General features: G+C 50.7%; 1 protein-coding gene across 4 annotated transcripts; it reads left to right on the top strand.

Annotated features, from left to right (window-relative positions):
• The first annotated feature begins 1,520 nt into the window (after positions 1 to 1,520).
• On the top strand, positions 1,521 to 24,231 carry ALDH3A2 (aldehyde dehydrogenase 3 family member A2). 4 transcript variants are annotated; one of them, XM_045044162.1, is made up of 12 exons: positions 1,521 to 1,640; positions 1,767 to 1,928; positions 4,260 to 4,491; positions 5,806 to 5,891; positions 7,511 to 7,719; positions 9,334 to 9,451; positions 11,283 to 11,424; positions 13,417 to 13,583; positions 15,239 to 15,338; positions 18,879 to 19,114; positions 20,283 to 20,357; positions 22,399 to 24,231. In XM_045044162.1, the coding sequence occupies exons 2-12, from the start codon at positions 1,776 to 1,778 to the stop codon at positions 22,411 to 22,413; spliced, it is 1,533 nt and encodes a 510-aa protein (XP_044900097.1). In that variant the 5' UTR covers positions 1,521 to 1,640; positions 1,767 to 1,775; the 3' UTR covers positions 22,414 to 24,231. The 4 variants fall into 4 exon arrangements, with proteins under 4 accessions (XP_044900097.1, XP_006939950.1, XP_003996376.1 ...); XM_006939888.3 differs by having other exon boundaries at positions 20,234 to 20,357; XM_045044163.1 differs by having other exon boundaries at positions 1,551 to 1,631.
• The last annotated feature ends 993 nt before the right edge of the window (positions 24,232 to 25,224 follow it).

The following is a 25,224-nucleotide window of genomic DNA, read 5'->3' as shown; positions in this document are numbered from 1 at the left end:
TACTTATTTCAGGCAGAGGGAATTTTCAGGGGAACAGATTTGCATACCCTCTGGGCCCCTGCAGTGCAGTATAAATGGGCAAATGTAGACACGAGAAATCACATCTATACCAAGAATCAAGAGTGGAAGCAGGGACCCCAGGAGGATGCTGGTGCTAAATACATGATGCAGGTGACATGATATGGCTTGGACTAGGGTAAAAGTGGTTGGAGTCAACATATTTTTGGCAGACAGGGTCAAAGAGGAGTCGAGAATGATTGCAAGGACTTTGGCCCCAGGAAACGGGCTAAAGGGTGTACCATTTATGAGACAGGGAACACTAGAGGGGGATGTGCACTGTATTTGTTTGGTGGATGAGGGTAAATGAAAAGTTCTAATTAAAGTTGACTGAAGATGCCCTTTATACATTCATGGAGACGAACAGGATGTAGCTGAACGCAGCCATTCGGGGCTGGAGGAGAGGGTGGGACCAGAGATGGAATGAAAGCCTCAGATGACCATCCATGGGCTTAGAGGAGGAAGTTGGAACTCTGGAAAGGGAAGAAGTCCAAGGACTGGTTTAGCAAAACAAAACAAAACAACAACAAAACAAAACAAAAACCCAGAGGGCTCAGCCAGGAAGGTGAAAAGAAAACCCGCCGCGTGCAGGGAGACGGAAAACAAGCCAAGCCAGGGTCTCCAGAAGATGGCCATGCTCGCTTGTGCCAGCCGTCGCTGAGCGGAACGAGACGGGACCTGAGGATTACACATTGGATTTGGCACCCAGCCGGTGGGGAGGCACACTGGGTGGCGTGGGTTCCCTCTCGGGGGAGATCGGCCGCAGAGGGGAACGGAAAAACGGGAAGGTGGCTGGCGGCTGATAAGCAGCCGAGGGACGTTGCTCTTAGGGGATGGGCGATGATGACGTTTGCACAGCGCCGGCGAACTGGACGGCTGCACGGCCAGCAACGGCGTGGATGAGGTCCTGGCTTCCTGCCCTCCGGGGACGTTCGTCGGAGGGCCTTCTGCCAGCCCGTCCTCGCAGCTCGCAGTCGGGGCAGCGAACAGCGAGGGCCGAGGACGAGGGTGCTGCGCCACCTCCCCCGGCGGCGGCCTCGGGGCCCAGAGCGCTAAGGCGGCGCGCGGGGTGTTGGCGCCCGCTCTCCACGGACGCCGAGAGGCCGGGCCCGGCATTGCGCGGCGCCGGACGCCCCCGCCTCGGTCCCCTCGGCCACCTCTGAGAGCCACAAAATGGAGGCGGGAGGGAAAAGCGATGGCGACAGCGCCGGGGCCCGTGGGCCGCGTTCCGCCGGCTGTCGGGAAGCTTCCTGCCCCGCGCCGGGCTCTCTCGGGCGCCCAGCCCCTTGCCCTTCGCGTCTCGGCCCACTTCCCGGCCACTCCCCGTCCCCAGGCTGAAGCCACCTCGCCAGCACGCGCACCCAGACGCCCCGTCCTCCCCCGGCCCCCGGCGGCCGCAGCCCCCACCCCCGGGCTAGATCCCCGGAGCGGCGTCCGGCCCGCCGAGGTCACGTGGGGCGCGTCGGCCAATCGGCGCGCGTCGGCGGGTCCAGCCCCGCCCCGCCCGGCCGCTGGTGGGCAGTGGGACGCGGCGGGTGCGGAGAACGCGGCGGAGCGAGCGAGCCGGCGTGCGGGTGAGCGAGGTAGGGCTCCGGGCCGTCGCAGAGGGTCGCCGGGTGGGCGGGGAGGGGGACGGCGCCCGCCCGCCGCTGCATCCCTCCGGCCCGCCACGCCCCCGCGGCGCTGCCCGACCTCCTCTTTCCCCTTAGGACAAGGCCATGGACAGCAAGATCCAGCGGGTTCGCGACGCGTTCGCGTCCGGCCGGTCGCGCCCCCTGAGGTTCCGGCTGCAGCAGCTTGAGGCCCTGCGCAGGATGGTGCAGGAGCGCGAGAAGGACATCCTAGAGGCCATCGCCGCCGACCTGTGCAAGGTACGCGCCCCGCGGGCGGAGCCAGGACACCCGCCTACCTCTGGGGAACCGCATTCCACCCGAGCTTTTGCTGCTTTTTTTTTTTTTTTTTTTGATTATGTAAGCACTGTGGGAGTATTGTCTCCAGCAGTCGTGATAAGGCAAATTTCCATGGACTTTCCCGATCTTCTTACCTTGCAGATACAGAGAAATAAAGACACATGTGTCTTCTGGCCTCTGTTGCTCTTTTGTGAATTGCCTTTTATATTTTTGCCCGTTTTTCTGTTGCATTTATGGTTCTTTGCTTTATTATTTGTACGAATCTTTTGTATAGTGTGGATTTTGGTAATTTGTCAGCTTAGTACATTGTTTATGTTTTTCCTCGGGTCTATTTGTTTTTGTCTTCTTTACGATTTCTTTCGTAGACAGAGGTTTTTTGGCTGTCGTTGTTGCACTGAAATTTTCTCCTTGACTTTGTGTTAGGCCAGTGTTCCTCAAACTCCAGTGTCTTGATGAGTCACTTGGGGATCTTGTTAAAATGTGAGTTATGGTTCAGCAGGTCTTGGAGGGCACCTGAGAGTCTAACAAGCTCCCAGGTGATACCATGCTTCCTGTTTGGGAACTACCCTTTTTAAAAATTTTACTGTTTTTTAATTGCAGTTTAGTTGGTATACAATATATTAGTTTGGGGTACAACACAGGTGCACAGTACAGCTTATTTCATTTAGCATAATATTCTCTAGGTCCATCCATATTGTCACAAATGGCAAGATTTCATGTTCTTTTTTTTTTATGGCTGAGTAGCACTCCATAATAAATACATATGTGTGTGTGTATATGCCACATTTCCTTTATCCATTCATCTATCAGACACTTAGGTCATTTTCATGATGTGGCTGTTGTAACTAATGCAGTGAACACAGGGATGCGCGGATCTTTTTGAGTTTGTGTTTTCATTTTCTTCGGCTAAATACCCAGAAGTGGAATTCCTGGATTTTGTGGTATTTCTGTTTTTAATAGCATACGCACCCTAAGATTAGCTCCTAAATCTCTGTCATGTTTGGCCCAGGCGCTTTCCAGACTGCTACCTCTGTGCTGGGTCTCGGAGTGGGTTTGCATGCCGGCAGTATAAGAGCTGAGTCTCCTGTAGCCCTGCGGTTGTTAACTAACCCCATCCCAGTTAAGTCCCGCTGATCTTTAAAGCCCGAGTTATAGAGGCCCCTCTTGCTGGTGCAGGTTCCCAGGGCGAGGACACCTGATGTGCCGCTTGAAGCCCTCCCTTTTCAGGGAGGATCTCCATACCTGTGATATCCTTGCTGTTTGTGGGGCCCGGTGCCAGGGTGTGGGTTCCGTCTGGACCGCGTCTCTGCCCCTCCTACCCCTCTCCGTGTTGCTTTTTTCTTTAGGACTTTAGCTGTGGACGACGTGTCCTGTGGGTCCTTAGGTCATTCTCAGACAGTTACTGTATATGCACTTGTAGCCAGGGAGTGTCCATGGGAGGAGTTAGACCTGAGGATCCTCCTCTGCCATCTTCAACGAGAAGACCCGGAACCACTCTTTGAGTTGCAAGGTTTGGAGTAGCCTTTAGGGTGCAGATGTATCAGTCTATATTTTCTAATACTGTTTTCATTTTGTTTTTACGTTTTAACGAATTCTAGGGGCAGCCAGACCATGCTCTGGCTCTGTGGGTCTCTCTCACTTCCCCCAAAGATCTTTCCCCCCAAAGATTATTTTGAGGGGTAGTAACATCAGGAGTAGCAGTAACAACAGTAACTATATAAAATTTCCTTTCTAGGACTTTTGACAGAGAGAGGAGGCTGTGATAGCAAATAAACAAGGTGACATAATTAAGATTTCAGAAAGGATCAATCAGTCTTTCTGTAAGCATGAGATACTTACGTATGTATATATGTAGGACTACTGAAGAAATATACAGAAGTTCCTTGCCCTTGAGGGATTTCAGTTTGGTAGACAGAACAAACACAAATACAATGTGAGTACGGTTATAAATCAGTGTCTAAGGGTGTAATACCAAGATATACATCAGAAGCATAATTGGTTTATGAAGGTTGATCAGGGCAGGCTAATATTGATCATGGAAATGTTTCTGAATGAGACAGTGTTTAATCCTGACTTTAAAAGGCTTGGATCAGTAAAGCAGGATTTAGAGGGATTGAATATATTCGTGAGGGAGTTAGCAAATCCTCAGACCCTGAAGGTTACGAAAGGGATCTGAACGGCAAACCAGCTAGTCTGATAATGCCGTTTGTCACAGCAGGTGTATCTGGCCTAGCTCTTCACGGCCGGGTGTGTCTTGCTCGGGCAAGATTAACTGTGATCCTCTTATAACAGAGTGAACTCAATGCATACAGTCAGGAGGTCATTACCGTTCTTGGAGAACTTGATCTCGTGCTGGAGAATCTTCCTGAATGGGTCGCTGCTAAGCCAGCTAAGAAGAATCTGTTCACCATGCTGGATGAGGCCTACATTCACTCAGAGCCCCTGGGAGTCGTACTGATTATCGGAGCCTGGAACTACCCTTTCGTTCTCACCATTCAGCCTCTGATAGGAGCCATTGCGGCAGGTCTGGCGTCAGTTTCTCTCTTCATGACCTTGGGGACGGGCTCATCCTCTCACGTGGGTTGTAAATTAAGGATAGTGTCCAATTGAATACATGTGTTTGCTTTGGTGGTTTGCCTTTGTTTACACCAGCAGTGAACCGAGAATTAGAAAATAGTATCATATATTTCTTAGCAAGTTCCAAACAGTTTCTTAAAGTGAAATTACAACTCTCAAGGTGGGAGAGCAGGCAGGTCCTCCCGTGAGGTGGAAACAGCCCTGGGCTGTTTGGGATTGGCTATTATTGGGTCTCTCCGGGCTGAGATGAGCCATGTTGTACAAAAGGATTTTATTATTTTTAAGACTTAAAAAATAATTTTTTTTTAAATGTTTATTTACGTTTGAGAGAGAGAGACAGACACACAGAGTGCGAGAGGGGGCGGGGCAGAGAGAGGGAGACAGAATCTGAAACAGGCTCCAGGCTCTGAGCTGTCAGCACAGAGCCTGATGTGGGGCTCGAACTCACGAACCATGAGATCATGACCTGAGCCAAAGTCTACGCTTAACTGACTGAGCCACCCAGGTGCCCTGAAGGAATTTTTTTTTAAGTAATCTCTACACCCAACTTGGGGCTCAGGCTCAACAACCCCAAGATCAAGAGTCGCACACTCTATCGACTGAGCCAGCCAGGCACCCTTTTGTTATTATTTTTTAAATGGGCTCCAGAGATTTGCATGGTGACTGTTTTTTGTTTTGTTTTGTTTCGTTTCGTTTCTTAATACCCGGAAAGTGAACCTGTGAGGTTCTAAAGTCGTGAGTTGACGGGCCCATGAGTTTGGAGTTAGGCATCCATATTCCAGTGGTTTCAGTTGCCGGCCGTGGCCTCGGATGAACCATCGGATTCGGTCTGATCAGTTTCCTCATTCAGATATGGGCCCCGGAAGTATTGCTGGCTTGAGTATACAGCAGATGCCAAGAGGTTGCTTTCTCACTTCAGCTGGATCCGGAGTGACAGCTTTAATTGATGAGGCCTGTTTGCCCAATAATTCCAAGGCAAACAGGAAAGTCTAGTCGTGAGAGGGGGAGGAAACCGAGAGAAGAGCTGGAGCAGTCAGGGAGGGTGGTGGAGCCCGTCGCCAGTGACGCGAAGGGAATGAGAACCAAGGAGTTTGCATCTGAGGAAGTCAGACAGATACTCACTGAGGAACAGCAGATTTGGAGGCCAACTCAGCACCTAGCCTGGATCCCCCTCCCCGCCTCCCACGGGCACCGTTTTCATAGGTATTAAGGTTACTCGGGTATTAAATGGCACTGTCCTGCTTTTTTTTGCCTTGTTTAGGAAATGCTGTCATTATCAAGCCTTCTGAACTATGTGAAAAAACAGCCACGGTCTTGGCCAAACTCCTGCCACAGTATTTAGACCAGGTAACGGTTGTCTTGACCCACCGTCAATGTGTCTGCTCACGGAGTGGGGGGGGAGGGGTTGCACACCGGATCTTCCTGCCGGCACGTGTCATGGATGCCTGTCGACGTGGAATCACTGTGGAGAGGAGCCCTCATCCAGCTCTCACGGAAAGGCAGCTTCCAAATGTCAGAGCTGCAGGGCCACCTGGGTGGCTCAGTCTGTTAAGCCTTTGAGTCTTGATTTCTGCTCAGGTCGATCTCGAGGTACGTGGGTTCGAGCTCTGCACCAAGCTCTGTGCTGGGTGTGGAGGCTGCTTGGGATTCTCTCTCTCCCCCTCTCCCTCTCTCAAAATAAATACATCTAAACATTAAAAAAATTAAAAAAAATTTTTTTCTTAAAAATTATTTATTTATTTATTTATTTATTTATTTATTTATTTATTTATTTATTTAAGAAAAACATTTTTAAAAAATGTTTATTCATTTTTGAGAGACAGGGACAGAGCACCGGCAGGGGAGGGGCAGAGAGAGAGAGGGAGACACAGAATCCGAAGCAGGCTTAGAACCTGACTCGGGGCTCAAACTCAAGGGCTGTGAGATCACGACCTGAGCTGGCGTCGGACGCTTAACCGACTGAGCCACCCAGGCGCCCCACCACCTTTAAAAAGAAGAAGAGAATTATTTGTTTTGAGAGTAAGCCAGCACAGGCAGGGAGAGGGGCAGAGAGAGAGGGAGAGAGAGAATCCCAAGCAGGCTGTGTGCTGCCACTGCAGAGCCTGATGCAGGGCTCGAACTCACAAACCGTGACATCGTGACCTGAGCTGAAAATCAAGAGTCGGACGCTTAACCAACTGAGCCCCCCAGGCGCCCCCACAAGCCACCTTTCGTTTTAGGTCCGTATCTCAGAATCTTTTGAGTATGTGAGTCTGTGTTCGTTCCTTGCCGTCCGTTCTCTGTCATTTCTCCCCCGGCTGCTGTTATGCCAGATACTCTCTTTCACAATAGCTCTTAATAACAGCACAGTGCACGTAAGGGCTCGGTCCAAGGCTGTGTGACTTCTCCCCGGTAACAAGTGAGGAAACTGAGGCTCAGAGGTGTTCAGCAGGTTGCCCAGGGTCACACGAGCTAGTGAGTGACGGAGCCCAGGTGCGGTCCAGATCTGACTTCAAAAGTGAGTGCTCTCCCCCGCCACTGCTTCGCACGCCCCTCATGCAGCAGACCTTTACTTGGTTCCTGCCACGGGCTAAGCCCTGCACTGTTGGTCGGGTGAGAACGTTCAGGTTAAGACATTCAGCCGGGACCTGTCCTGCGGTCTCTGACGGCAGACTCTTCACCAAAATCTTGAGGTTGCACAGCCCGCATCTCATGCATTTCCCTGGTCGAATCCAACTGTTGGCTCTCTTTGGCGTCTCCCCTGCTGAGCTCAGGTGGAAAACAGTGGACTCTCTGGTCAGTTCCACCGCAGGTTGATGGTTCTCAGATGCCATCGGACTGTGTTCTCCACTTGTCCTCTGTCCGTTCCCTCGTCTGTCCTCACAGGGGGCGGTCTCCGAAGGCGACAGGTTTATGCTGAAGAAATTGCTCGTCCGAGGATAGGGCTAACGTACCCACACAAGTGCTTGCGTTTCTCCTTCTTGAAGGACCTGTATGTCGTTATCAATGGTGGCGTGGAGGAAACCACAGAGCTGCTGAAGCAGCGATTTGACCACATTCTCTATACGGGAAGCACGGCGGTGGGAAAAATCGTCATGGAGGCCGCCGCCAAGCATCTGACCCCCGTGACTCTTGAACTAGGAGGGAAGAGTCCGTGTTACGTGGACAGAGACTGTGACCTGGACGTCGCCTGCAGGTGAGGCTGTCTGGTTCCCCGGGGGGTTCCCGACAACCTGACGGGTTGATGGATCCTCTTGGCACTGAGACCCTGGGCCCCCCAGCTCTGAGAGACCTCGTGAGCCTACGGTGGTTGACGTCCTCAAGGGCACTGGGACTTGTTCCCAAGCTGACTCTGGTGCCACTGCCAGAAGAGCAGCGTTTCTGGACGTCGCGTGGTTGTCCTTAGGAGTTAGGAAAAAAGTTTTGTCTGGCTGTGGCAGGAGATTTAACTGTTTTGCTGGCAGATGATCCAGGAAGTAGATGAAGTCTCGTGTGTACCTAATAAAATCCTTAAATTCCCAAAAGAAAGGTTGTTGACCTCTTTAACAAGTCCCTTTGTTGACCAACTCAGGATTACTCAGACTCCTGTTTTAACTGAGAGTAACATCTTGCAGGGGCGCCTGGGTGGCTCAGTCGGTGAAGCGTCTGACTCTGGATTTTGCCTCAGGTCACGGTCTCACGGTCGTGGGATTGAGCCCCATGCAGGGCTCTGCGCTGACAGCATAGAGCCTGCTTGGGATTCTTTCTCCCCCTCTTCCTCTGCCCTCTCTCCCACTTGGGCGTGTTCTCTCTCTCTCTCTCTCTCTCTCTCTCTCTCTCTCTCTCTCAAATAGAGAAAAAAGGAATACCATCTTGTCAAGCTGGGAACCAGAAAACAAAAGGTTGCAGATTCTCTCTGCTAAATCAGGTTCATCTACCGGGAAGCACCCAGACCTAGAACAGACTGCGTGTTTGGGGTGGTGTGGCTCTTTTCTCCCCTTCAGAGATGGGCAAGGACGGTTTGTAGGCAATCAGGCCGCGTCCAGGTTGGCTTTGTAAATAGAAGTCTCCTTGCCAGAACATGAGGCCCCCAGTGAAGGTTTTGATCCATGTCTGGGCGCAGCTTTCCAAAGTGGGGAGGGGGCTCCACAGAGATGCGGGTGTCTTGGAGGCTGGCTGTTGTCCTGCTTGTATCTCTGAACATCTTGCCACGGCGTTTAGAGCCACAACCACAAGTGGAGTCTGTGTGGAACTCCTGTCATCCCTGATGACTTGGCTGAAGTGGGAGAAAAGGAGGGTGTGGGGGGGCTTTCTTTTCTGGAAGCAGGCCGTGGCGTCACTGCTCGTAAAGTGCTGTTTCCCATGAGCTGGCACGAGAATTCCCTTCCCCCGTAGAATGTTCTGTGTCAGTTGGAAAATGCATTCTAAGTTCCAACCAACTGATTTAGAGATGGGTTGTACAACGTTTTCATTCTCTAAATTTTTGTTAATGTTAATTTATTTTTGAGAGAGAGACCGAGTGAGAGCAGGGGAGGGGCAGAGAGAGAGAGGGAGACACAGGATCCAAAGCAGGCTCCAGGCTCTGAGCCGTCAGCACAGAGCCCGATGCGGGGCTCGAACTCACCCACCACAAGATCACGACCTGAGCCGAAGTCAGATGCTCAACCGACTGAGCCACCCAGGCGCCCCAGCATTTTGATTCTTTATAAAGAGTATTAAGTAAATCTGTGAGTGCATGCTAGTCGCAAAATACTCAAACAATACAAAAGTGTGTCAGATGCATAGTAGGCTGGATTTTTATGGATGTTCTGGTTTGCCCACCTCCCCCCAGGCGCATAGCATGGGGGAAGTACATGAATTGTGGTCAGACCTGCATTGCTCCTGACTACGTTCTCTGCGAACCATCCCTCCAGAATCAAATTGTGCAGAAGATTAAGGAAACCGTGAAGGTTTGTGTTTTAACACATCTGATCTCATTGGTTTCGTTAAGATAATGGAGTCAAATCAGCTCTTTGCAGGCAGCACCCCTGTTTCCCCTCCCCCCAGGGAAGTTCCAGTAGCACATGTGGCTGCGTTCATTTGTGGGCTTATTAAAAACGCCCCGTGCACCTTTCACAGAAGGGTCTGCTAGCCGCCAGGTTAAGTTGGCATTTAACCCACATCAACTGCCTAGTTTTGTTGACGAAACCACGGGTTAGCTGTGGCGCATGCTTTGAAAAAAAGAGTAAATAACTGTGTTTCGTGGTTTTGAGAGAATGTTGCCAGTTCTTTGAAGTGCACCCAGAGGTCCTTCGGCATATTGGCCATTGCTGATTAAGGTTATCCGTTCTTGTGCGTGAGGGGGCGTAGGAAGACCTGTAGTTTAGAGGGGAGAGTTCATCCAGTACCTGTTGGTCGAATACTCTTGACTTGGTTATCAGTCTTTCGGGGTGTTGAAACTCAAGCTCTCTGTAGAGGGAATCGGGGAATGCTGCATGGTAGTGACCTGAGCTAAGCATCAAAGAAATGTAGGATTTGGATTGGAAGCAAGGGTTGGGGTGACTGAGCTCACCCGTCGGAAGGGGTCGTTAAGCCCCCTGAGTGGAAGAAATTATCGGCACAGTCATTGTTCACTCAACAGATGCTAACTGAGCACTGGAAGGATCAGGAACACTGGAGGGTAACACACACGATCAGGCAATGGAAAGCGTGTATGCTGGGAAGTTTAGAAGAAGAATGGTGATCCAGGCACGAGGGGTGGAAGGTGTTGATGGGGGAATTGGATGTGAGAGCCAGGACCGGAGATGGGGCCAGACAAGGAGAACATGGAATGTGGGGCGGCAGTGTGGGGTTCGGGATACCTATGGCACAGAAAGCCCTTGGAGATCGAAGACGTGCTTAGCTGAGGATGGAAATGAACTCGGTTTCAGAGGCGTAAGAAAGATCTCCCCTCTGCCTGCCTTGCGGGCTTTGTATTCTCAAGCGGTTCGTAACTGAGGTTCACCAGGGAGCCATTTAATTAACGGAAAGTTTCTGCTCCTCACCTTGCAAAGACTGTGACTCAGTTGGTCTGGGGTCTCGACGTGACCCTCAGGTACAGCCAGCGTTGACGGCATCATTGGTGGCTCCGGAGTTGGGGCACAGGAACTCGCACCAGCAGGCTGCCACCCAGGCTTGAGGGCATTTGGTTGGAGGGTGGGTGAACGCTTGTTGTGATTGGAGAGCACGTCGAGAGCGTTCACAAAGCCTCGAAGTGATGTGGCAATTCAGTCATTTTGTGTTTGTTTTACGTAATTGGTGCCGATCATGGGATTCCGTTTTCCTGGCACCTGTGACTGCTGGCAGTACCAGTCCAGAGAAGATATAAAACAGTGCAGTAGCAGAAAGTTCAGCAAACTTTTTTCCGTTAAGGGCTAAGTAGTAAATAGTTTAGGCTTTGCAGCAGGCCACGGGTTTCTGTTACAATAAGCAGGAGGAGGGCGGCCACAGTCGCACTGTAAACGAATGGGTGGCCCTGACTCAGAGCCAGACCTCCCCCTACACCCACATTCATCCCCCGGGACAGCCCCCCGGGGGTCTGCGAGGGATCACCATGAAGCCCCCAAACTATGGAGAGTCCTAGGTCTGTGCACGTGTCCTTGACCTGCCAGAAAGCTTAGACACGATTACTTGAGGGAGGAGGGTGAGGATATCAGATCAGGCCCCCCAGATCAGTTTTGGGGGCATGAGCGGGTTTTATAGTTATTAAGGAAATTGACACAGGGGTCTTTTGTGGCAATTAAATGCTGTTGTTTTCGATAGGAATTTTATGGAGAAAATATAAAAGAATCCCCTGATTACGAAAGGATCATCAATCTTCGCCATTTTAAGAGGATACAGGGTTTGCTTGAAGGACAAAAGATAGCCTTTGGTGGCGAGACCGACGAGGCCACACGCTATATAGGTAATGGAAATTCACCTTTTGCTGTGGGGACGTGCAGTTTGATGGTTTTTATTGACGCTCTTTACCCATACTAAATAAGCCCTTAGATACATAACGTTTAATCAAAGATTATAGACTGTGGTCTGGTATACTGCTTCCTAACCCATTTCAAGAGGGTTTTACGTCTTTATAAATAACACCACCTGTGATGCACTGGCTTTTTGCCTCTACACGTTTCATCTGGTTTTTTGTTGGTTTGTTTTCCTCCCTACAACCTGTAACCTAACAACCCTGAGAAGCAAAATAGAACTCCGTGTGATTATTTCTGGATTCTGGCTGGGAAAACAACAGCACAAAGAAGGAAATCACTTAACTGCAGTTTTACAAGTAACCAGTCGCGGTTCTCTTCCAGAAATAATGTGTTGAATCGCTTTCTCAGCCTTTTGGCTAAGATCAAGTGCAGAAATAATGTGTTGATCTGTTGTGCTGGACCTTATGACTTGCGTACTCTGTTTTTGTGTTCTTTTATTCTTTGCCATGAATATGTCTTGTTGTTGACTTTTATTTTTAATTGATTTTTAATGTTTATTTTTGAGAAATTCAGAGCACAAGTGGGGGAGGGGCAGAGACAGAGAGAGACACAGAATCCGAGGCAGGCTCCCGTCTCTGAGCTGTCAGCGCAGAGCCCGATGCAGGACTCGAACTCACGAACTGGGAGATCGTGACCTGAGCTGAAGTCGGACGCTTAACCGACTGAGCCACCCAGGCACCCCATCGCTATTGAATTTTAAACATGTTGCTCTAAAATAACATAAGATGATGGGGATTACGGAGACACTTACTTGGCAAAAAAAAAAAAAAAAAAAGCTGCCCCAAATAGCTTTACTTATCCCTTCTTAGCAGGTCGGATGCTGCACGTCACCAGAAAACCCTAAAACCTTAAAGGACTTAAAACAATAAGGAAAAATACATTCTCTGGTCATGAGCCATCCCAAGGCGCTTCTGGCCTGTTCATTTGGTGGCTCAGTAATGGCCTCAAAACCCCCAATTCTTTCATCTTTCTGTTCTCCCATCAGCCATTGCTTTTGCCCACTCCCAGGCCAATCAGTGGCAGGAGGAAAGGTCTATTGTGATTCGCTCAACCAGTTAGGAACCTCCCCCTGACCTGGCGTCAGGGTCACCTTACCTGAGCACATGGCTATGTGGAGAGTAGAGACACCCAAACCGAAACGGTTCTCTGAGCCCGGGCAGCGGCGGGCAGTGGGGTTGGGGTAGCCGCATAGGTCCCCCTGGAAGGTGCTGGCAACAGCCGTCTTCTGCCGCATCGCCAGGATATCCTGGCAGGAAATTAGGGGGAAGCGAAGAGAACAAACTTGTCATTGTCGAGTGTCTTCGCTTTTCATTGGTGACCCAGCTTGTTTACAGCGTCTTTTGGAGCACTGCTCGTTGGGGACTGACCTGGTGCGGACGCCCGGACACTCTGCAAAGCTTCGTCGGCATCCATGTTGCCCTCCCTCCTTGCGTCCCTTCCCCACAGCGGATAGAACACTGAACTAAGGGAGCCTTGGCCATTTTAAATACATTCTCCTAACCTCTCTAACGGAGTTGAAATGAGGTCAACGAGATCATAGGCGTGAAAGCACTTGAATTAAGAAGTGGTGTTGATTTGATCCACAGAGGGGCTGTCTACACTCCCAAAAAGACCTGTCCACAGAAAGGTGGAAACATAACCTCCTGGTACATAGGAATATGGCTATGAACAGGGTTAAGTATGAATATACTCAGGTGTGTGGATCTTTCTCTCGGTTTGCATGGGGATCCCCTGATGCACACGCTCGGAGACACATGCACGGTTCATCCACATGCGTCCTCGGGACTCTTTTCTCAATAGCTAATACTTGGGCAGGAGCGGGAAGGGGATGGATAGGTGACCCAGTGAAACAAACGGAGGATGAGAGTTTGGCATTCCTGTCTTCTACTTTAGGATTTCATTTTGCGCACTTCTTTTCTCAGCACCAACGATCCTTACCGACGTCGATCCCGAAACCAAGGTGATGCAGGAAGAAATTTTCGGACCAATTCTTCCAATAGTGCCTGTGCGGAATGCCGATGAAGCCATAAAGTTCATAAACAACCGTGAAAAGCCTCTGGCCTTCTACGTCTTTTCTCATAACGAGAAGGTAAACTTTGCGGAGAACGGCTCCCTGGCAGAAGCCGCCACCGCAGACCGTGTCCCTTCTTTGCCACAAAGCAACGATGGTTTCCAGCAGAGTTCCACCAAGTGAGGCTGTAGTCGCAGCTTGCCGTCTTGGGTAATGAGGCTCTGGGGTTGTTGCTGTAACCTTTCCTATACTCCCTGGGGTTCAGCAGGAGTCTTCAGGGTTGTGTCACAAGTTCTTTGACTCGCAAACATCTCCCCTGGAATTGGAAGACTTGCGTGTTCTGCCGTTAACCCACAGGGCTTTCCTGTGTAAGAGCTTTGTCTCTCACCCCGATGGCATTCGCAGCCACTGAAGTGGGCCATGTGGCGCCACGATCTCTGGCGCGGCCGTGGAAATGGTTGCAAAACCTCACACTTCCTCTTTCCAGCGGTATCCCTTTGTTGTTCGAGCGATGGAACCATACCAGCCCAGGGAGCGCGTCATACCGTAGCCAGGGCAAGGCACTGGGCAGCCGCTTTGCTGCGGGGCCTGTTCGTTTGCATCGGAAGGGGACTGGCTCTTGCAGAGGGACAGTGGCCTCAGGGTGGGCAAGTAGGTTCGAGCCCTCTGGAGAAGAGGGAAATCTAGAAAGGGGAGATGGGGATCGGTCAAGGTCTGAGGAGTTCACAGACCACACGTTTTCAGGAGAGCCTCTCATGGCAGCTTCTAGAGCCTGCTGTGCCGTGGAGATGAAGCTTTGTGAAGTGAGATCAGATGCATGGGGCTCAATACAAGATGGGTTATTGACGACGGTCGTGACGTTTTAAAGGACCGTAGGTAACGTGGATAGGAACCTTGAAGCAGAAAGTCTGCCGGTCAGGGTGCAGGTCAGTGAGGTGCTCTTCCCACAATGGGGTCACCTGTGGTGACCACAGGCCATTGTGACATTCATTCTAGAACTCTCAAGCGCTTGTTGGTGAGTTTCACCTAGGCAGCGAGATGAAATTTCCCAGTCAGGTGTCATCATGCCTGTTCTGGTCTCAGGCCAACCATTTCTTCAAAACTAGAATGTCAGCTCTTTGCAATTCCCAAAAACTGAACGGCATCTATTAATTATATGCCATGATTTAGAACAGAGATAGGGAAATCTTACCAATGTTTAACAACCAGATATGTAGTCTGAACGGTCCTTTCTTTTTTTTCATTTTTTTTTTTTTTTTTAATTTATTTATCTTTGAAGGGAGGGGAGGGACAGGGAGAGGGAGACAGGATCCGAAGCAGGCTCCACGCTGTGAGCACAGAGCCCGACGCAGGGCCTGAACCCACGAACCGTGAGATCACGACCCAGGCCGAAATTAAGAGTCAGCCGCTTAACCAACTGAGCCACCCGGGCGCCCCCGGACTGTCCCTTCTAAACGAAGACTTTTGTGGCTCCATTGGGTAGTCCTGCTCTGGGCCGTGATGGAGTCAGCAGGACTGGTTCAGTGCTGCCTCCCTCGAAGGACGAGACGTGCATCTAAGAGGTTAAGATACTGATCACACGTTTGCTAAATTGAACAGCCCGTTAAGTTGTTTACATCTTATGGAACGTTTGGCACAGTGTCCCGAACCCGAGTAGTCGTGCCAGCGCGTGAAGTCAGCAAGTGCAGGTCCCCCAGATGCTGCTGACCCGGAGCCTTTGTTCTGTTCCACAGCTCATCAGACGGATGATTGACAGCACGTCCAGCGGTGGCGTCACGGCCAACGACGTCATCATGCACTTCACGCTCAGTTCTTTACCCTTTGGAGGAGTGGGTGAGTGTTCCTCTCTGCCCTCCATGGCGTAGATTGCAAATCGAATCATCTGCCCAGGCGGCCTGGGGTCCCCGCTCGATGGTGTTCTCCCGAGGGACGCCACCCTGCCAGGCCCCCTGCTGAGGGGTGACTGTGTGTCCTGTCACCCACTTTCCATCCTTAGCACCCACCACAGTCTGGAACTGTTCTGCCCCTTTTGTCGACTTATTTGTATGTTGGTTCTTACTCAGTTATTGTCCTTTCCCTAGACTTAGGGGATTTTTTTTTTGGCCGGAAGTCAGGTCTCAAATTAATTGATAAGGTTCCCCTGTCTTTTTTGTTTTTAATGTTTATTTAAATTAAAAAGATTTTTTCAGTGTTTTTATTTATTTTTGAGAGAGAGAGACAGAGTGTGAATGGGGGAGGGGCAGAGGGAGAGGGAGACACAGAATCCAAAGCAGGCTCCGGGCTCCGAGCTGTCAGCACAGAGCCCGACGCGGGGCTCGAACTCCTGGATGGCGACATCACGACCAGAGCCAAAGTAGGACACTTAACCGACTGAGCCACCCAGGCGCCCCTCCATCTGTCTTTTTCAAGATGAGGTCATGAATGACAGGTTCAGAATGCCAAGGGCAGGCAGCATTCTGGGGTTTCTGATGTCCGTTTGCTGTCTGCTCAGGGTGGCATTAAGTAGTCCTCAGTCCCCACCTGCACTGCTTCCCAAGCCCCTGGTGTGGGGACTAGCCTCTCCTCAAATTGTCTCGTGATTTGAGAAGAGCACGAGATGTCGTGTGTTCTAGAGAAGACGGGCAGGAAGTATTCCCAGTGAAGCTCCGTGGACACATGCCCTTTGGGCTGTGACCCGCCTGCCTCTTTGATGCCAGAGATGACGGCTCAACTCTGTATCTTTCCTTCAGGAGCTAGGTGGTAGGCCTCTCTAATAGGTCATCAAAGAATCACAAATAACGAGCGCGTAGGAACTCTCGTAGTAAAAAGCAGACAACAAAAGCTACCGTCTCGAAAGCTCTGCTGTGTCCTGTCCCTCTGTAAGAGCAGAAGTGAAGTCGTCCCTGGGAATGAAAGGGCTCATTTTAGCAGGACTACCTGTTCCCAGTCGAGGCCAGCTCCTCCCGTGGCCTGCTTCCGCCGCAGGCCACGTGTCCCTTCCTAGGAGGCGAAGGAATCGGCAGTACCGAGCTCAGGGCCGGCATACGCGAGGGGCGAGTGGGCAGAGGCCGGGTCCGGGGTCCGGGCTGGCGCGAGTGGTGGCTTGGACTTGGGTGGTTGGGGAAAGGGGCTGAGTGGATCCGGGGACTCGGGCAACAGGATTTGCCTGATGGATTGAGTATGTCATAGCGGGGAGGTGGTGAAGGAAAGGAAGGGTAGCCTGGAGGACCAGGGCTGCCGTGATTCCAGTTTTACTGCCCAGATTCTTAGAGGATTCACTCCGACTCCAGTCTCCCGTTCCTCAGGGCCCCACGGGGTCCCGGTTCCACCCAGAGTCACTGATGCCTCCCGAGTGCAAGTCGAGTGACGTCTGTTCAGTCCCAACTTGACTACGTGGCATTCAGTGTCATTGATCATACCCTCTTCTTTACAATGAAACAAACCCTTCCTCCGTTAAATACAAAAGGAATACAGGCTTCTCTCTTTTTTTTTTTTAATTCTTAAATTTTTAATTTTTTTTAAAGTTTATTTACTTTTGAGAGAGAGACTGAGAGGAGGAGGGGGCAGAGAGAGAGGGAGGGAGAGAGAATCCCAAGGAGGCTCCACATTGTCAGCACGGAGCCCCTTGTGGGGCTTGAACTCACGAACCGCAAGATCATGTCCTGAGCCCCAGGAATATAGGCTTCTTAAGAAAAGAGAGAAGACCCCAAAGAATAAATACTTAGATTTTCCATACCCCACTATTTAGAGATAACCTTTGGGGCGCCTGGGTGGCTCAGTGGGTTAAGCGTCTGACTCTTAGTTTCAGCTCAGGTCTTGATCTCACAGTTTCATGAGTTCAAGTCCCACATCCAGCTCTGCACGTTCCTCACAGATCCTGCTTGGGATTCTCTTTCTCTCTCTGCCCCTCCCCCACTCGTACCCCCACAAGCACAATCTCTCTCTCTCTCAAAATAAACTTAAAAAAAAATAGTGTTTATGCCTATATGTTTATGCCCATTCTGTAGTGTTTTATTTGTTTTGGCCCTTTTCCCCTTAAAACCTGTATTACTTTTAGAATTGGGAGAAAAAAGCATTTCACTTTCTAAGCCTTTGTAACACAGCAGTTACACTCTTAGACCTCTTCCCTAAGGAAATAATGAGAAACTGCACAAAAATACATCAGAATCATCACACACAAAGTATGGAATCCTGAGACCCTAAGGCGGCATTCGTAGGCTGGAACAGCATGCAGTTACTAAACTCGTGACACACAAGCATACCGATGTGAGAAAATGTCACACGGTGTTGTCACAAACCACGAGATCATGACCTGAGCTGAAACTCAGAGTCAGATGCTGAACCGACTGAGCCCCCCAGGCGCCCCCCAGGCACAAACACTATTAACATATTGACAGTTTGGAGTTCTCCTTAAAAATGCATCTCGTTTGACGTATATTGCCAGATTTCTCCGCAGCTTTGGTTGCCCCTAAATGACGTCCCAGCAGCCTGTGAAGTACCAGTAAAGTGCTTCGTGGCCCCGTTCGCCCGTGCCTTATACCCTCGTGGCACACGCACGTAGCTGCCACCTAGCACCCACGATAAGGACGTGAAAACTGTCACAGGGCATGGTTTTTTAAGAAGGCAGAGGTTTACGCTTGCGTATTATCTCACCCGGCAGCGGGAACCCTGTCATCCTGCCTTTGTTACTTTGTCGCATCTTTGAGGACATTAGTGGGTGAATAAGGGCTGTGGGTACCTAGAGCCACATGGAACAGAAGGAAGAGAGGACACAGTGCCGAAGAGTCCAGCCGACCTGGACTCAGCGTTCTGGCTTCGCATTCCGCACCTTGGGCAGGTTACCCGACCGGCCAAGCTCCCTTTCCCTGCCTGGAACTGGGGGCAATGGTGACTTTGAACAGTGGGGTTGTGGCGGGAACGAACACAGCGTGGTCTTCGGTATCAGGGAGAGCCACTGCCGGAGAGCGGCAGGTCCTGGCTCGACTCCTGGGAAGCTTCCTGTTTTGTCTTGTTAATGTTTATTTTGTTTTGAGAGAGAGAGCATGAGCGGGGTCGGAACAGAGAGAGGGGGACAGAGAGAGAACCCCAAGTGGGCTCTGTCCCATCAGCACAGAGCCCGACGCCGGGCTCGATCCCACGAACCACGACATCATAACCTGAGCCGAAACCGAGTCGGACGCTCAACCGGCTGAGCCACCCAGGCGGCCCGGAAAGCGGCCTGTCTGACAGGGAGGTTCACCTTGCTGGGGGTCCTGGGGGCGCTGGGAGCAATTTCCCGGAAGAGCCACTCGCGCTGAGAAGCGAGAGGGGGGCATCCCCGGCAGCAGGAGCTTTGTGGCTTTCTTGTGGCTTGTGTCACCTCCAGCGGAGCCTGTTTTGCTTCCTCTCTTTCAGGTTCCAGTGGGATGGGCGCTTACCACGGCAAACATAGTTTTGATACTTTCTCGCATCAACGTCCCTGCTTACTGAAAACTTTAAAGAGGGAAGGTGCTAACAAGCTCAGGTACCCTCCCAACAGCCAGTCAAAGGTGGACTGGGCCAAATTTTTCCTCCTGAAACGCTTCAACAAAGGAAAGCTCGGTCTCCTGTTACTTGCTTTCCTGGGCATCGTGGCGGCTGTGCTTGTCAAGGTAAGTCCCCGCCTCTCTGGTCCCACATGGCTGCCAGATGCGCGTCTTCTGTCTCAGGAGTTCTCCTGATTGTAGAAATCCGACTCCGTCTCTTAAATTAACCTTGAGTCTGGGACAGGGTCCGCGAACTCGCAGCCTGCCGGCCCGTCTTGCCAGGGGAACAGCCACAACCCCTCACTGACTCGTTGTAGCGAGAGTTGAGTCCTTGGGACAGGTGGCTGTGTGGCTCGCAGAACCTAAATGATTCCAGAAGCGTGCCGACCTCTGGTTTAAGAGTGTAAGGCCCCGTAGGGGTGCCTGGGTGGCTCAGTCGGTTGAGTGTCTGACTTCGGCTTGGGTCACGATCTCGCAGTTCATGAGTTCGAGCCCCGCGTCAGGCTCTGTGCTGACAGCTCAGAGCCTAGAGCCTGTTTCTGACTCTGTCTCTCTGTCTCTCTGTCTCTGCTCCTCCCCTGCTCGTGCTCTGTCTCTCTCAAAGATAAATTAATAATAATAAAAAAAAAAAGAGTTTAAGGCCCCGTAGAACTTGTCACATTCTGAGCTGTTCAGCCCTCTGATCCTTCTGCCTCCCGTATGTCCGTGTCAGTCGTGTTCTCGAGTGTGCCTGGGGTCAGCAGGCCGTGGAGACAAAGGAGAGAATTGCACGGCGGGCAGTAGCAGTGGTAGGACAACTTTGGCCAGCGAGGCATAGAATGTGTTTCCTCCAAAGTTAACTCTGCCGCACACGTTCTGTCTTTGGCGATTAGTTATCGTAGACGCGGGCTCACCGCCCGGCCCTCGGCCCTCCTGAGAGCTGGCGTCCCGAGGCGGTCCGCATATCCTTGGGCTGAGGGAACAGAGCCAGGATTTTGGAAGTTAAGGTGGAGTAGGGCAGGGCGACCGTGTCCCTGGAGCCCTCGGCCAGCCAGCTGACTGAGATGCGTTGAAAATAGCGGCAACACTCGTGGTCAGCAGCCTCGGAAAAGGGGCGCGATTCGAGCGCCGAATAGAAGGTGGCTTGCTCACGTCTGTGTTTTTGTTTCAAGGTCAAAAAGGGGGTTGGCTTGCCTTAAACGAGTGCCACAGCTTCGGTGGAACTGGAAATACCAGTTGCATTTGAAATCGTTTGGGTTTTCTCAGAAATGCCAAGCTGTGCTGAGGAGAAAGGCCCTGTTGATTTTTCTGGCAGTTCAGACTCTGTCGTCCAGTAAGCAGTGATGAGAGCCACAGAACTCAGGACCCAGCTCTGTCTGTTAAGAGTGAGGTAGGAACGGCTTGTTTTCTCTCTCTGTAAAGTGGGCCAGGCGGGGGTATGTTTTCTTCTAGTGGTTTCTGTATAGCTACAGGCTTAGGGGTTATCGAACCAGCGTTTCACCTCTCTGTCTCCAGACATTTTGGAGCCTGGCCCAGCATCTCAGGGCATCAAAACTTACCCATACCGTTGAAAGGGCGGGGGTGGTTTGCGGGGATCTTAAAAAACGTGTGGAGGTAACGTGGCCCTGCTAGGTCTAGACGAAGCATGCATCATTTCTAGAAGAGGAGTCACGTGAGCTCCTCCCCGCTCCTCCCCATCTACTCAGCTCTCCCAGAGGACGTGCCCACTGACCAGCTCAGATCTGTAAGAAGCACACGGACACAGTGAACGCTCTGTTTTATAATTTGAGGCTTATCTTCTAAAACTCTCCGAGTCCCGTTTGGTTCTGCGTTGTTTCGGTGTTTAACAAGAAGTTTGGCTTTAGAATTCATGGTGGCAGACTGAGCGAATCAAAACATTGTGTGCAGCTGGGAGGCTTTCTGTTCCTGCCTCCGCATCGTCCTGAGGTCTCAGGTGTGCTCGGCTCTCTGGCCCTTACCTGCCTGTCATCTCTGATCCCAGGACATCAGTCCCCAGCCTGACACACGCCTTCTTCCTGGGGATGGAACTTCGTAGCGCCGTGGCAAATTCGGAGGCTGACTGTGCTCCCCCTCTAACCCAGGAGGGTTCCCACTGCCGCAGCGCGCTGGGCCAGGCAGGCGGGGGCAGGCCGGGTAGCCCGCGTGAACTCCCAAAAGGGTCTGGCGGACAAGCCTCTCTCTGATAAGATCTAGAGAGGCAGCAGTGTGTAAAAACATGGAACCTGGTAACAAGAAAATGTGGCTTTAATTCCTGGTTCTGAGATCAACAGATTTCTGACTCTGAGCAAGGCCTTTTCTGAGCCCGCCTTGGGGCCTCACTTGGCTTGTTCGTCTCCAGGACAAGGGCAGCCTACAGCGATCTCCCAGGGCGCTCCTCAGGTCCCGTTACCGTGAGCGGACATGTTCGTGGTCCACACCGCTTTGGATTCAGTGTGAGACCGCTCAGGATCTGGCTTTCTTTCCCTCTTTGCTGCTTCTCTCTGAGCCTCTCTGTTCTCTTTCTCAAATCACCTCTTATTTTAAGTAAGTGATTCTAAGCTCAAATTGTGCTTTTGTTCGAGGAGTCTTTATTTATTGCAACTGCAGTCATTTTTTTCTGAAACGGCTTTTCTGCACTTTGTGATTCTGTTACATGCTTGGATATGATTTCATTAACTCTCTTTACCACAGTGAGGATGGTCTTGGAACATTTTTAAATGGGAGATTGAAAGTAGTGATTATTAGTCTAAAGGGAACAGGTCAGTCTCAGAGTGGAAAGGAGTGTTCCGAAAACATTTAAAAGGTGTGTGTGTGTGTGTGTGTGTGTGTGTGTGTGTCTATCTACACGTCTACACAAAGTAAAGTTCCTATAAAGCTTAAGTCACCAAAAGCCTTGCAGGAGGTATGGGTGTTAAAACGTTGAAAAGCATGGAAGGTTTAAAATTGATAGATGTCATTAGGCCCTTGAAAATGAACTATGACAAACTCTTGAAACGGCTGCCAGAACTCCTTTGGGCTCAGTAGGTATGGATTCTATTCAATACTACTTTGGACTTTAGAAACAAAAGTGTTGATCCATTTTCAGACTTCACGTAGAGACTTCAGCTCCCCACGCACAACAGGAGGATAGTAAATGCGTATTTTCCACTCCTGTGTCAACGCTGCTGTCGTCTCACTGATAACAGACAACACTGCCTCCGTCGCCACCTTGTTGCTGTCGCTTTGCAGGGAAGGCCCTAATCTTCTATCAGCCCAGACTGCACTTACCTTCTTAGGGACACAGGGACCTTTTGTATACAGCACATTCAAGCATCTCTTAAAACAGCAGGCATTTGATAGAGTCCCAATACTGAGTTCGTGTTCCAGGGCCGGTTGCGTGGGGGTTTTAAACCAGCAGCAGAGTAACCTGGCTTCCTTTCTCCTCTCTCTAGGCGGGATACTACTGAAGGAAGATCCTGTTCAACCTCCTAGTTGCCTGTACTGAATTATGCCTCTCTTAAATAGTTAACGAACCAGTCATTTTAAAATTCTGCCAAAAATCGGAAGGAAATATGCAAATGCACCCTAATCAAGCCTGCAAGTCATTGCCACTCACCATTAATAAAACTTCCCGCTTCATCTGACCCCCCCCCAGCCTTCCCCACTGTGGGGGTACACTCAGAGAACGTCTTTTTACGTTGTGTTCCTCAGCTTGCGGTGGGCGGCGGGGTGGGGGTGGAGAAGGTACTAGGCTGACTCCCAGGGAGATGTAAAAGGAGTCTCTGAACCCGTTGAGTGACTTGTTACTCCAGTTCATGGGACACAGGACCCCCCCACCCTCCCGCCTTCCGCCATCACTCTGTGAAGCTTCCAGGGGGCTCCTCCCTGCCCGGGGTTATCAACAGCCCTCTGCAGCCCGCAGAGGTGAGGAAAGATCTTCCCAGCCCTGCCTGAGGTTTGAGGCACCGGCTCTGTGTGTTGGGGATGGGGGGAGGTCCCTGTCCCTCACCCACTGGGACTTGAGGACTTGACCTTCCGGAGCCAGCCCTCCTGTCAAACGTGCTGTCTGACCAGTGGTCTTCCTCCTTTCCCGTCCATTCTCCACCCTCTCTTGTATTCGGTTTGTGACAGTCTTTTGTGGCCATCCGCAGATGCCTTCTGTAACTAACGCCACGCAAGACTTCCCGCAGATCCCAGGGCTTCCAGGGAAGACAGTTGCCAATTTCCATGCAAGTATCACCCGTCATTCTTACTGGGCAGGAGTTGTAGAATTCTGCATCTTATAAAACCTAACTGGCACTTTTATTATGCTGTAATAAAATTACTTACAACAACACTTATTCTCAGGGGCGCCTGGGTGGCTCAGTCGGTTGGGCGTCTGACTGCACCACAGGTCACAATTTTGCAGTTTGTGAGTTCGAGCCCCGTGTCGGGCCCTGTGCTGACAGCTCAGAGCCTGGAGCCTGCTTTACATTCTGTGTCTCCCTCTCTGTCCCTCCCCAACTCATGCTCTCTCAAAAATAAATAAATGTTGGGAAAAAAAAACAACAAAACTCTCAGGATCTTAAAAGTTTCAAGTCAGTGGATCTTCAAGGACAGATTTTTTAAGTTTCTTATTTCCGTAGCACAATGCAAATAAATTTCACTTTTTTAAACTTCAGAGAGATCCCTTTTTGAATAAATTCAGCCTTCTGGACTTAACGTGGAAAGCCATTTCCTGTCACGGGCCAGAGGCCTTGGATATTCTGGACTGTGGAGCTTGAGAGCCTCAGGGGGGCTGATGGTGGAACATTTGGAGAAGGACTGTGTAAGCCATGGCGTCCCGCTGGAAGAGAAGGGGACAGAGGACACAGGAAGGGGATCTCCTGAGCATGGCTGAGACCTGAGGGACTTCAGCCAGGGTGGGAAGGAGCCCTGTGGAATGCAGCCTCCCTGCTAAGCAATGGTGACTCCTGGCTATGGTGCCTCCACCCTCCCTGCCCCCCCCCCCCCCCAACGTGAGAGAATGTAATTCACTTTAGAGAACGTGTAATCAGCTGCCTTGAATGAATCTGTCCCAGGGAGGCTGTCTGAAGTTCACTGTCTTCATCACAGGATGCGGTGTCAATCATTAGGCTAGTTTAAGATGTCAGGATAATCGGTCACGAAATACCTTAGACAAAATTTCAATACGGAACTTTCATTTAGCACATTAAATTGTGCCCTGTGATTTCTAGTTACGCTAAATCACTGGCTTGTCTGCTACTATGTTCTGCTGCAAAATAAATACGTCATATTTGATAAAAGTGGCATGAATTTTAAGATTCCTAGTGGGGAACCTCTTATGTCCCGATAGAGACCATTCTTTGGCCGGAAATTTTGCCCCAACGATAAATCCATTTTTTGCCTTCATCTGTTCAGAGGTGGTATTCATCAACTTTAAGCCCTGCTTTCTCCCTGAAATTCTTAGCCAAGAAGATTTTCTCCAGCTCTGCTTTCTCTGTCCCTTACAGGTTTTTATTTTTTAAAGGCACCTGTGGAGTTTAGGGTTTTTCCAGCTAAGCCCTCCTATCCCCATTTGCCAGTCTAAACCAAGTGTTTCCGTAAGAGTACTCCAGGAACACTAATTCCATAAGGTTTTACACAAAAACTGATCCCACCACCCATCCTGTGTGTCGGGATTTGTAAAGCACACCAGCATCTCAAAGGATCCGAGTCCTGTAGAACCTGTGTGGCGTTTAGCAGGGGTCGTTTCCCAAACTTCCTTGACCGTGGAACCCTTTTCTTGAGATCCTTTTTCAACCTTAGAGCACCTTTGGGGAAACGACAGCATTGCTTCTCTGTGCCCCGTCCTCAGTCGTTTTGTTTGGTCGCCAGAAGCTCACTAAGGTGTCAGTGTCACGGACAAGGGTATCAGCTTCTTCCTGCCTGTGAGCGGGAGGCCCGGACTGTCACCAGGTACCGAAAACAACATGAATTCATGTTGACTCTTCAAACAGGGATTACATCCTGTGTGTACTTTTTTGCTTTTTAATTGGCTTTGATCATTTTGTTTGTGAACGTGTGTAGAGCCACTGATGCCTAAGGGACTGTGGCAGCGGAGGCCAGACTGCCTCCACTTTGGATGACAGCGTGCAGCCTGAAAACATTCGGCAGTCCCAGGCCACAAAGAGAAGCAGCCTGGAATTTGGGTTGGTGTGGCATTCACCCCCAGGCTGCATGGCCAAGCGATCGATCTGGGTTTGCTACCGTTTCTTTCTACCCCATCGCTGCTGTAAGAACAAGGGTTTCTCAAGGTC

The sequence above is a fragment of the Felis catus genome, chromosome E1 (assembly GCF_018350175.1).
Source record: "Felis catus isolate Fca126 chromosome E1, F.catus_Fca126_mat1.0, whole genome shotgun sequence".
Taxonomy (NCBI): domain Eukaryota; kingdom Metazoa; phylum Chordata; class Mammalia; order Carnivora; family Felidae; genus Felis; species Felis catus.
Note: the sequence above shows the minus strand (reverse complement) of the source record. Positions and strands in the feature narration are given on the sequence as shown.

Excerpts from the sequence above, each read along its gene's own strand:
- ALDH3A2 (XM_045044162.1), top strand. The coding sequence starts at position 1,776 with ATGGACAGCAAGATCCAGCGGGTTCGCGACGCGTTCGCGTCCGGCCGG. Across the intron at positions 5,892-7,510 it reads TGCCACAGTATTTAGACCAG|GACCTGTATGTCGTTATCAA; the intron begins GTAACGGTTGTC and ends TCCTTCTTGAAG. Across the intron at positions 15,339-18,878 it reads TTTACCCTTTGGAGGAGTGG|GTTCCAGTGGGATGGGCGCT; the intron begins GTGAGTGTTCCT and ends CCTCTCTTTCAG.